This window comes from Rhamphochromis longiceps, linkage group LG5, assembly GCF_057381845.1.
Source record: "Rhamphochromis longiceps isolate RC_006_pf linkage group LG5, R_longiceps_female_GT1.1, whole genome shotgun sequence".
Lineage (NCBI taxonomy): Eukaryota > Metazoa > Chordata > Actinopteri > Cichliformes > Cichlidae > Rhamphochromis > Rhamphochromis longiceps.
This window is the reverse complement of record NC_140561.1, coordinates 31,900,484-31,912,379: the sequence shown is the minus strand read 5'-3', so window position 1 is coordinate 31,912,379 and position 11,896 is coordinate 31,900,484. Positions and strand designations below refer to the sequence as shown.

General features: G+C 38.4%; 2 protein-coding genes and 1 pseudogene across 3 annotated transcripts; 1 reads left to right on the top strand and 2 right to left on the bottom strand.

The window, feature by feature from the left end:
- Nucleotides 1-2,543: 2,543 nt before the first annotated feature.
- LOC146670364 (transcription factor HES-5-like) lies at nt 2,544-3,960 on the bottom strand (annotated as a pseudogene). The gene is made up of 2 exons (XR_014911880.1): nt 3,710-3,960; nt 2,544-3,601 (listed from the first exon to the last, which is right to left on the bottom strand). The product of XR_014911880.1 is annotated as a transcription factor HES-5-like (transcript).
- Nucleotides 3,961-7,932: 3,972 nt separating this feature from the next.
- Nucleotides 7,933-9,180, top strand: LOC146670363 (transcription factor HES-5-like). Its single transcript, XM_085407229.1, has 2 exons — nt 7,933-8,091; nt 8,206-9,180. The coding sequence occupies exons 1-2, from the start codon at nt 7,984-7,986 to the stop codon at nt 8,620-8,622; spliced, it is 525 nt and encodes a 174-aa protein (XP_085263355.1). The 5' UTR covers nt 7,933-7,983; the 3' UTR covers nt 8,623-9,180.
- Nucleotides 9,181-10,447: 1,267 nt separating this feature from the next.
- LOC146670362 (uncharacterized) lies at nt 10,448-11,670 on the bottom strand. The gene is made up of 2 exons (XM_085408009.1): nt 11,514-11,670; nt 10,448-11,407 (listed from the first exon to the last, which is right to left on the bottom strand). The coding sequence occupies exons 1-2, from the start codon at nt 11,567-11,569 to the stop codon at nt 11,173-11,175; spliced, it is 291 nt and encodes a 96-aa protein (XP_085264135.1). The 5' UTR covers nt 11,570-11,670; the 3' UTR covers nt 10,448-11,172.
- Nucleotides 11,671-11,896: the final 226 nt, after the last annotated feature.

Genomic DNA, 11,896 nt, shown 5'->3' with positions numbered 1-11,896 from the left:
GTTTTTTCCCCCATTCCACACTAATAATTATTTTATTATGTAAAAAACGTATTAACTAATTAAAAAAACGGATAATTTTAGAATTCGTGGACGTACAGTTGACGTCAGAAGTTTACTTATACTCGTCACAGACGTGAATGGTATGATATTTGGGGGGCTTTTGATGACTTATTTGAAGTATTCTTTTTCCAGGGTGAAAGAATTAAACTAAGAACTGAGCGCACAAGTTTGAATTTATTTTGGATTTTTTTGTAATCCAGGCACATAGGCAAGTGAGACTGAAACCCTTTGGCACCTCAAAATTTCATCAGAGCACCCCTAAAAATAACTAATAGTAGTAATAGTAGTAATAACAGCGCATTTTAGTATTATTTTCTAAAATTATCTTCAAATGTTTTATTTTCCCAACTTGTCAACTGACGCCAGTACAGGATAGAATGAAAACAGATTTAATGTCTAGTGTTGATGATATCATGATGTTACAGTGTGCTCACACAGAGGCGTTGCTGGTTTGATTTTAATAGACTGAATAAGACTTTGGCTGCAGCAAGAAGATGAAGATGTAATTTCATGACACAAATCAGTGACGCAGATTTAAAACACACTTTAACTGACATATAGCAAAAGTTCAAACTGAGGGGACATTGCTGTGACTTATAAAATGTCTGCTTTTTTATTTGTCCTATAAATAGCGTTAAAAACTTTATCTAATCTATCTTAAATCACTAGAGATTATTAGTTAATTTTAACTGTCTGAGCCAGTAGTCTGCTGGTATGTCACAAGTTGCGAGCCAAGGAGATGATTTTTTTTATTTTAGTTCTTAAAAATTGTCTGTTCTTGTTCTTATTGAATTGGGCTTCAGTGTTTGTTTAGTGTACAGCTCCAGATCCAGGTGACAGCAAGTCAAAAGGATGTTGACTGTTAATAACCGTCTGCAACCTGCATTCAGTTTGAATGTTGCTGTAAATAGATATGAATCTGTTAGTGCTTTTTGTTACCAGTAATATTTAACTTTGTGCCGGCACCAAGACTGAGAGACGAAGATAAAGAGGGCTGGATGGAGACAGCAAAGAGAGAGAGAGCGAGCAAAAAGAAACAATAAAGAGTAGACATGTAGTCAAATTCACCAGAAATGATGAAGCTGTAGCTTCTGTTTTCTCACATACATTGATGATTTCTCATAACTAAGCAGTGTTTTGTACTGTTGTTGACTCACATCATATTGATCCCATATTGATATGAATGGTCGCATTTTACAGGATTCATACCACTCTAAACTTGTCTTGAACAGGACGGCTGCCATGTAAGGGACTACAAATCTATTCTCCACTCATGAAATTGGAGTACATGATGCTCTGTGCTGTGACTGCATATTAAATAGAGGGTTTGCACTGTATGAATTCAAAAACTTTAATATAAAACAACTGTATTACCAGTTTGGTTTGTTTACAGGTCTATGGAGTGACAAGGTGATGTTCCAGTGTCTGTACTGGATAAGTGCTTGATGATTCGGTGGACTGCCGTGGTTAAGAGACTGAAATAATGTTGTGCTTGTTTGTCATCTTATCTGCTTTGCCACATTTCTTTCACTTCTAATTACTGAGTCTTTGCCTCGGGTTTGATACCTAAAGGCTCCACCCTAAAATGGGTGGATTAGATTGGAATCTCTGATTATTTACGTTGATTAGATTTGTAAACAGCATATTCCATAAATATTAATTATGGAGCGCTGCATTTATGAGACGATTGGAAGCTGAGCCTTCTAAAAGTTTGAATGTAATTGTCCCTGTCTGCGCACGATCGAAAGTAGACATACAGGCTCAAATACATGCACTCCCACTCGTATATGATGCATAACTTGTACTAATGTATATGTTACAAAGTACAAGAACTAATGATCTTTCTTTTTTTCACATCCAGTCCACTGTCATTAGAAATCAACACTACTTTAGTAAATGAAAAAAAACATGTTGAGTTAACTCCTTAAGAAGTCAGAAATCTGTCAAACTGATGATTAGCTTGACTTCTAGCTTGGACAGAATTGGGAGTTTAGTCAGAACTGTTATGTTGCAGTTTTTCAGTAATAGAGTCCTGTTACAAATGCAGCATGTAGTCTAAACATGAAAACCTTCTGCTTTGCATTTATCAGCTTTGAAAAGCCATTCTCAGGGCTTTATTCAACCATTTAAATGGCCTGTTCTGGCTCAAGGGCCACATGTTTGAAGTGTGATCCTAGACTGTGAAATAAGAGGAGCTTGCCAACCTTAAGACTAATAAAGGCACAACAACAGATGGGAATGATCAAATTGTCAGTTTTATTTTACAAGTCATCATATGTTTTAAGAAATGAATCGATTTCTGTGTTTCAGCAGCAGCTACAAGATATTTGGCAGCCATAACAGAAAGTGTCCTTACTGAAAGATGTGGTTCATGTATCTCAACAATGTAATGCTCCAGTAAACAATGACAACTCTGCTCCACTAAAAGCTTGACCAACACTGATCTTTTGTCAGTAGAAGGGATGAGGTGACACAACTCAATATTCAGTTATTTATTTATTTATTTTTGATCTTGAAGAATAAAGAGGTCACATCATGTTTACGTACTTTCACTGAGGCATGAGTGGTGATGATGCATGGCAGCAAAAACTTGTATTTCTAGTCAATGCCCTTAATCAGAGTAGAATGAACAGCTCCAGTATGTTTAAAAAAAGGCACAGCAGGATAATTTAATATAAACTAAAGAAAGTGACCCAAATCTCAATCAGAGAAAATACATTTTGAGTTATGCACACATTTATGCTTTTTTGCACTGCAAAATATGTTAATAATAGAACACATAATTCCAGTACCCAATATGGGTCAACAAATCTTCCAGATAAGAAAGCAATGCATAAAAGTGCATCAGAAAGGGTGATATTAAAACAAAAAAGTAGGTAGAAAATTCACAACTCCTGTCAACAGGAATATAAGTTAAGTATGATCATTCCTAACCAAGCTTGGTCAGTTTTTATGGTAGTTATCATATCATGCATCAATGAGAGAAAGTATGTTATCATAGAAAACAATATTGTGTTTCTAAAAAAGAAAGAAACTATCAGTGCAACAGAACTTTGTGCTCAAAATCTGTCACAGATTTCTCATTTAACATTGAAAATCTTATTTATATTTAACCAACATGGTCACATTGTTAACATCTTCTGTCAGTTGGTGTCTACCACGGCCTCCAGAGGGAGCTGTTGACTCTTATCTGAGTCTTATCTTTGGTCATGGTAGTCTGGACTGTGTAGCTCAGACGAGAGATATGAGCCTCTCTCAGGTTGTCAGAGGAGTTTTGCAGTTTGTTGATGTGGTTCAGCAGTCTTCTCTGAGACAGAGTGTTCGCCTCCTCTTTGGACAGAACATGTGCCACCTCTTGGACACATCTGGAGTAGCCCTTATCAACAGCTGCTGAAGCCACAGCTTGATGCTGCTGCTGCAGTCGTGTCAGGAAGCAAACGGTCTGCTGTTTGAGGAACTCTGGACCCAGGAAAGACTTGAGCTGCACAATGCTGCTGTTAATTCGCTCTCTGCGTAACTTCTACACCAGAGGCTTTCTAATCTGCAAAAAGAGGAAAGAAAATAGTAAATAAACTTTATCCAGAGTGTAACTTAAGCATTATATGAGACAATTTGTAAAGATATGTTTAGGTATTGGTGGGCAATTTACCTTGTGATTCAGAGTTGAATGCTTCTGAGAATTACTCATTGCTGCAGTGATTGTAGGTGCCATGCCTGGATATCTGTGCTGTAGAAATCTCATCTCTCTATCATCTTCATCTCACTATTTATAATCTCACATCTCCATATGAATATGTGGGTTCTGGCCTGGCTGAAGTTTCTCACCATTTTGACCAATCAGGGAGCTCAGCAAGACAATGTGGATGAAGCAACATGCTGAATGTTGTTTTATTGCTGGAGGAACAATAGCTAGGTCTCAGGGGAACAGGTGGAGGACTGGGGGTGGGGGTAATGGGTGGGGCTTGTATGAATCTGGGAAAGTTGTGACCCTGTAGAGAGGAGATCTTCCCCCTGATGCTTTGATCAATAACTTTGACTGAGCACACGCTGATCATCCCATCACACATGTGAGAACACGCCATATGCACCTTTCACATTAAAAATCCCATGATGTTAAAATAAAATAGCAGGATTGAAAGGCAGATTTGTGTTTTAAGATTAAACAATAATCTGAGACATAGCACAAGGCCATATGCTGAAGTTTGATTATTACCTTTTTTGTTTTAATAGAGTGCATTAGTTAAACCAAACTTACATAATGTAAGTTTAGTTTAACTTTCTCAGTCAGGAAATAAGATATCACCTGAGATATTAGCTATTAGAGTCCCTTTCTGTATTTATTACCCACCATCGTTAGTCAAATTATATATTGTGGCATTGATTTAAAAAAAAGTCTTTGTCAAAATGTACTTTGCGGAAAAAGCCTTTATAACCTGTTTAAAAAGGACCACATTGCCATGGTATTTTAGTATCCATCAGTGGAAAAAGTAAAGAGGTTTAGATTGAAATAATGACCCACGACACAGAGTGGAAATGAAGCTGGCAAAAGTTACAGAATTGGCACCAAAGAGAGACCAGCAGAGAAAGAAATACAAGGAAAAAGAGAATAAACAGTGAAGAAAATCTTCCTCTGAAGTGTGCCAATTCCCCTTTGGAGAATAGTCAGGTGCTGGTGAGGTTGAAGATGCTAATCACACTGAACTGTGACTCGCTCTCTCACAGTTTTCCCACACTCTGTTCATTGACTGAGCTCTCACTCAACAATGGGCATGTGCCTTGTTAAATGCTAATTCATCTACACACCAGCAGCTCCCGGCTCTCCCATGAGGGCAGAGTTTGTTGTGTAGACACTGTCAGTAATTAAGCTAGGAGAGTGAGTATAAACACAAATATTTTGGTTAGGGATGTGACCTAACTGTTAGTCAACAAAGTATATTTGGATGTGTATTTTATATTTAAATTTTATGTATGAGCATTTACTTTCTATACCTGCACAGACATATCAGAATCAGAATCAGAATCAGAATACTTTATTGATCCCTGGGGGAAATTATTTTTTGTTACAGTGCTCCATTTTAAACCAACATTAAGACAAGACAGACAATACACTAACTAAGAATAGTACAATATATACATATATATACATACATACATACATAAGTCACTCATAGATAAATAGTTGGAAAAGAAACATGTGTAGTTGTAGCAGCAAACAGTGTGTTAAGTGGATGCGTTGTACAGGGAGATGGCCACAGGCAGGAATGATTTCCTGTGTCGTTCAGTGGTGCTTTTCGGTAATCTCAGTCTCTCACTGAACGAGCTCCTGTGACTGACCAGCATGTCATGGAGTGGGTGGGAGGTGTTATCCAACATTGTCTTTATCTTGGACAGCATCCGCCTCTCCGACACCACCTTGAGGGAGTCCAGCTCCATCCCCACAACATTGCTGGCCTTACGGATTAGTTTATTAAGTCTGTTGGCATCTGCGACCCTCAGCCTGCTCCCCCAGCATGCAACAGCATAGAGGATCGCACTGGCCACAACAGACTCATAGAAAATCCTCAGCATTTTCTGGCAGATGTTGAAGGACCTCAGTCGCCTCAAAAAATAGAGACGACTCTGGCCCTTCCTGTAAAGTGCTGTGGTGTTTTTAGCCCAGTCCAGTTTATTGTCAATGTGTACTCCAAGGTATTTATAGTCCTCCACAATGTCAACACTGACCCCCTGAATTGAAACAGGGGTCAAGTGTTTCCTGGTCTTCCTGAAGTCCACGATCAGTTCCTTGGTCTTTGCCACGTTGAGCTGCAGATGATTCTGCTCACACCACGTGACAAAGGAGTCGACCACAGCCCGGTACTCTGTCTCATCATCCCTGCTGATGCATCCAACCACCGCAGAGTCATCAGAAAACTTCTGAAGATGGCAGGTCTCTGTGCAGTGGCTGAAGTCTGTGGTGTAGAGGGTGAAGAGGAAGGGGGAGAGGACAGTCCCCTGTGGTGCCCCTGTGTTGCTGATCACCTTGTCAGACACACACTGTGGGAGACGTACATATTGTGGTCTTCCTGTCAGGTAATCAACAATCCAGGACACCAGAGAAGCATCCACCTGCATCGCTGCTAACTTATCACCCAGGAGGGTCGGCCTGATGGTGTTGAAAGCACTGGAAAAGTCAAAAAACATGACCCTCACAGTGCTCGCCGGCTGGTCCAGATGGGTGTAGACACGATTGAGCAGGTAGATGATATAAGGTCATTATAAGTATTTATTAAGAAAAATATGTAATAAATATGACATTCTCCTTTTTTTATTTTATATTTTTACTTTAAAATATTTCATTTATTTTATTCTACTTTATTTTCAGGTTAATTAGGCTCTTTTTTAACTTTATTAAACTTTTTTGATTTGTCATATTGTATTTTATTGAACTATTTAATGTATTGGCTGCTATTTTTGGACTAGATAAAGTATGCCTTGTCTTATTTTTTATTTTTTTTTAATTGTACATTATTATAGCTGTTACTATTCTACTTACTTTTTCTTTTGTCATGAAAATGTATCCAGGTAATACACATTGTTATAATGATGTAGCTGTCGGGAGTTTAAAATTGGTCATTGGTAACAATGTAGAACTACAAATAAAAATGTAATTTAAAAACAGTGTGATAATTTGGCACTTTTCTTTAATTTAAATTGTATTTAAAAATAAAATTTATTCAAAAAAATAATTTAGATTTTATTTAAACAAAACCACAAATCATAACAAAAGTTTTCAAAGAATATATTTAATATCTGTACAAAAAATATAATTATTAAGAACTCTAAATTAACATTTTCTCATCTTGAGTGAGTAAATTATGTAAAAAGTTTAAATTCAGTGGTAAAGAATTCCTCCCCCTTCACAGACATCTTTGTCTGGCCTGCCTCTATTGTCCCTCAGGGGCTCTGTGAGTGGGTTTTCTCTGGTTTCCCACACTCTCCCCATTTACTGCTTTCAAGAACAAAAGAAGTGTGTCTGGTTGCACATCACATTAATTATGGAGTCAGTTTACGAGTTTTGTCTCATTGCCTGTGAATGGAAATTCCAGCCATCAAGACTCGTCATTACCAGGCTTTTGTAAAACTGCTATAAGGAATGCAGACATTTTTGGATTAATGAAAATTCAAAGGCTCCTTTTCTCCTTCTTCGAACTCAGATTGTCTCTCTGCATTCCAGGCTTTTTTTCTTAATTTCTTTTTCCTTAAGTTTTTTTTTTTTTTTTGATGATGATGATGATGATAATGATTTTGATAGGATAAAGGGTGTTCACTCATGAATTGATCGTGTGCTGGTTGTGGTCTGATGAGTTTAGGTTGTATCAATAATCAAACTTTATTAAAAATCTCATTAATCCAGCTGTTGATAGGGAGATGTGTTGAGGAAAGTTTCTGTTGTATCTGCGATAGTATTTTGTGCGATAACAGTATCAACAAAAATATCTCAAGAGTATTACTTTGATGCATTCTAGTCAAGTTAAAATGACACCTAATTGTGACACGTTTGTTGTAAATAAGGCAGAAATATGTGGTTGTCTAAGCTTAACATATTTTCATGACCGTTTCAGATGTGTTTTCTGTTGTTATGATGAGCCTGTGCTCAGTCAAAGTCATTGATCTCAGCATCAGGCAGCAGATCAGCTTTCTCTACAGGGTCACCACTTTCCCAGATCCACACAGAGCTGTGTGAGTCTCTCTCCATCAACCTCCCCCCAGCCCGCCAGCTGTTCCCCTGAGATCTAACCATTATCCTTAAGGCAATAACACCATTCAGTGTCTTGCATCCTTTATTGTCTTGCTGAGCTCTCTGATTGGCTCAGACTGTGAGAAACTCCAGTCAGACCAAGACCCACACATTCATATGGAGATGTGGGAGTATAAATAGGAGGGATGAAGCCAGCAGAGATCAGATTCTCGCTACAGCACAGAGATCCAGCCATGGCACCTGTCACTGCGACAATGACCGGTTCTCAGGAGCATCCAACTCTGACCCACAAGGTAAACTGGAGACTCATAGATATTTTAATATCACATACAGCCAACTGATTTTTTTTGTGCTAAAAACTGTGCCACTGAACAAGTTTAGTAATATTATTGTTCTTCTTTCTGCAGCTCAGAAAGCCTCTGGTGGAGAAGTTACGCAGAGAGCGAATTAACACCAGCATTGAGCAGCTCAAGTCTCTGCTGGGTCCAGAGTTCCTGAAACAGCAGCCAGACTCCAAACTGGAGAAGGCGGACATCCTGGAGATGACAGTTTGCTTCCTGAGACGACTGCAGCAGCAGCGTCAAGCTGTGAACTCTGCAACAGTCGATCAGGGCTACTCCAGGTGTGTCCAAGAAATGGTCCATTTCCTGTCCAAAGATGAGGTGAAGACTCAGTCCCAGAGAAGACTGCTGAACCATGTCAACAACCTGCATGCTTCTTCTAATAAGAACCTGAGAGAGGCCAACTTATCTAGCTCCACAGTCCAGACGAGCATCATCAAAGACAAAAGTCCAGTCAGCACTGCTCTATGGAGACCTTGGTAGAAGCCTTGGAAGGACTTGTGTAAAAGTGTGCTTGGAAGTAAAAACTCTATCTTCGTAGAAGTACCTGTAATTGTACTTGTTTCTGGGATTGTCTTATTTTGAAGGGTGCCTGTGCAGCATTTTCCTTTAATCTATATTATTGCCTTTTGTAAAGGTCAGATTCTGTGTTTCTGCAATATTTGCAGACAACGGGTTGGCTGTTATTTTGTGTTTCAAAAGTAGTCGCATTCCGATTCATTGTAAAGTAGACGTTATTATTCCCAGTTTGAATTCCTATATAATGTTGGTTACACTGACAGTGATGTATGTATGCATGTTGAACATGTGTAAAATTTTATGTGATATCCACATACTTTACTGATTGAAATGTCCTTTCTGGTCTTTAAATGTGTTAACTGTCTGCATTTTTAGCAGATAACCTTCAAGACAAACGTGTTGCTTATTGACTCTGTGAGTGACAGCACACATACCTTCAATGAAGGCGCTGTTATTTGTAAAACATCTCAAAATGAATGTATCTCTTCAAGCCAAGTGATGCGCAATAAAGCAATCAGAAAAAACAACACATTTTGCTTGACTTATTTTGATTATTTAATCATGGAAATTATATAAAACTGAAAATCTGCTCTGCATGTTTAGCAACGTGTTTTTTAATAGGCAATGTTATCTGAAACAACAGGGTAACTTTACCTGCTGTTTACTGAGAAAAATGTTTTAACATCTTTTGGCAAAACTGCTTATTTCTCACTTGACTATGACTGTTTTTGTTAGGTTCACATAAAAATGTGACGGACCGTAGAACAGACAGACAGATGCTGGTAAAACTCTTCTCTTTTGAGCTAATAGCTTACACCAGGGCTGCCCAATCCCGGTCCTCGAGAGCTACCGTCCTGCAGCTTTTAGATGCATCCCTACTCCAACACAGCTGAATCAAATGAATGGCTTGTTATCAGGCCTTTGCCAAACATGATGGCATGCTGAAGAGGTAATCAAACCATTTGATGCAGCTGTGTTGGAGTAGGGATGCATCTAAAAGCTGCAGGACGGTAGCTCTCGAGGACCGGGATTGGGCACCCCTGGCTTACACCATATTTCATCATTCTAAAATGTGGTGTTATATAAAACAGCATGACATATAGCTACTGCATATGCTGATGGGATTAGCAGCACTTTTTCACAAGCAAATTTAGTGTTTGAATGATGGCTTAACAGCAGTGTTAAAGTCCTGTCCTCCTGTTAAAATATGATACTGTAGATCAGATGCTCCCAGTGCTCTGATGACTGAGTGTCTATTTAGGGAGTCAGCATGTTACTGAGAATTGCACAAGAAAACTGCACACAAGTTGTTGTGCTGGCTTGTGTTTTTTTTCCCATGATAACCACAATATTTGTCAGTGCTAAGAAGGTGAGGTCTGCTATAATGACCAGGACAGAGGAGCTAAAATCGAAGAAATGAATGAAAATCTCTTTTTGTCTCATTCCAAGCTGCTATATCATAGCATGAAATAAAGTGGATAAAGGCAATGCATAGCACTACATTCCTTTCTGGATGTGCCTGTCAGTCACACACGAATGGTTGTCAAGGGCTGCCATTGGAACCCTTGCTCTATGTCATCAAATTCAGACATTATCATAGTCTACGATTAGCATCTTTTCACACTGATCAAGCCTTTCTCATGAAACATGGTGTTTAAAATTTCCACTCAAGGGAGTGTGAAAATATAATACATTTAATAAAATTATAATAAAGTTTCTTGAATCAACACAATATATTTAAATAGTTTGATTCTCCCAAATTAATTCAAATAAAGTCACATGACAAGAATTTGATCTTCACATATTTATTTTCTTGAAATATGCAAAAAAAACAACAACATAAAAACAAATTAAAATCCACTTTGGATGAATAAAAACGAAACTGATGAATAAACAAAATATGCATACACAGCATAAACAGAGATGAATCTCCTTTCAAAAGAAAGGTTTGTATTAAAGGATTTTATCAAATATACCTTGAAACAAGGCAGCAAAATACATATGCAAAAATATAATCACACAGTGTTACTGTTGGTATAAAATGTAAAAATTATACCGCTAAAATTCTGGTGAAAAAAAAATAGTAATTACACAAACAACAACTAATTGTTGCATAGTTTCGAGGCTGGATTTTTCTTCTGTGGCCTTCACATAAAAATCTGACAACCACAAGAAACATAAATCCCACAAATAGCAGCAAAACACATCTTCTGCACAGTCAACAACCACTTTTGACCCTGAATTCAGTTATCTTTCACAGGCTCCTGTTAAAGCTCGACTGAAATCATATCGTATGAGCTAAAATAAATGTTTCCTTTTAAAAAAAGAAATACTCAGTAAAATGGTTGAAATGTGCCGCAGGTGCCCTTGAGAGTCTCCTTGTCGTAATGCAAATAATGCATCTTTTAACAGTCAGTAGATTTTTAACACAGAGATCCAGCTTGCATCACTGCCATTAAAAATGCGGTGGTTTGAATCCAGTTTCGATGACTTTTTGTAGTTCGTGTTTTGTTCTTAAAAGCACAGTGGAGCCACGTCATCCTCTGCATCGGGAAACAGGCGTAAAATGTCCCTTGAATATTTGGAGTAGCCGTTGTGTGTCAGCAGGGCTTTTCTTAACGTGAGCAATGACTTTGTTTTCTCCAGTAAGTCTGAGAGAGGGAGACCATTCTGCAGATGTTCTGCAATCAGAGCCTTCAGCTTCTCCACTCCGGTGCTGCATTTCTTCTCCAGCATGTGAAGTTTACATCTGAAAGAAAAGTCACAACAATGTTAACATATTTGTCCTTTTGGTGAAAAGTACATTTCTGGTGAACAGCTCGTACTAGGAATAGAGAAACAGAACTTCAGCTCACCTAAACAGTTGCTCCTTCATGGTGTCTTGAAGAGTGAGATCTGCGTAGAGAGCCATGACGAGGTCTGTTTTTTCTTGTGGGAAGTTCTGGTCTTGCTTGCAAAGGTTCAGACGACGTCTCTGTTTACTTCTGTGTGCCTGCTCCTTATTTATGCTGCTCATCTTGCGCTTTCACTGCTTTCTGGCCAATCAGGGGCCTCAGAGCTCAGGACAATAGAGCACATTTAATGGCTGTCATAGAGAACAGGTGGGATGCTTTATCTGTATGCCATACATAAGAGAGATCAGTGGGAAAATGCTCTTCCTGAAGTGGACACGGGAAAATTTTGTTTCCTTCTGTGAAGCTTAGACTATGCACATGGACCATGATGGGACATAGGACAG

What these genes read in the sequence shown, in the direction of transcription:
- LOC146670363 (XM_085407229.1), top strand. Translation starts at nt 7,984, where the DNA reads ATGAAGCCAGCAGAGATCAGATTCTCGCTACAGCACAGAGATCCAGCC. An exon ending in ATCCAACTCTGACCCACAAG is followed by an intron (nt 8,092 to 8,205) that starts GTAAACTGGAGA and finishes TTCTTTCTGCAG; the next exon opens with CTCAGAAAGCCTCTGGTGGA.
- LOC146670362 (XM_085408009.1), bottom strand. Translation starts at nt 11,569, where the DNA reads ATGGCTCTCTACGCAGATCTCACTCTTCAAGACACCATGAAGGAGCAA. An exon ending in ATGAAGGAGCAACTGTTTAG is followed by an intron (nt 11,408 to 11,513) that starts GTGAGCTGAAGT and finishes CTTTTCTTTCAG; the next exon opens with ATGTAAACTTCACATGCTGG.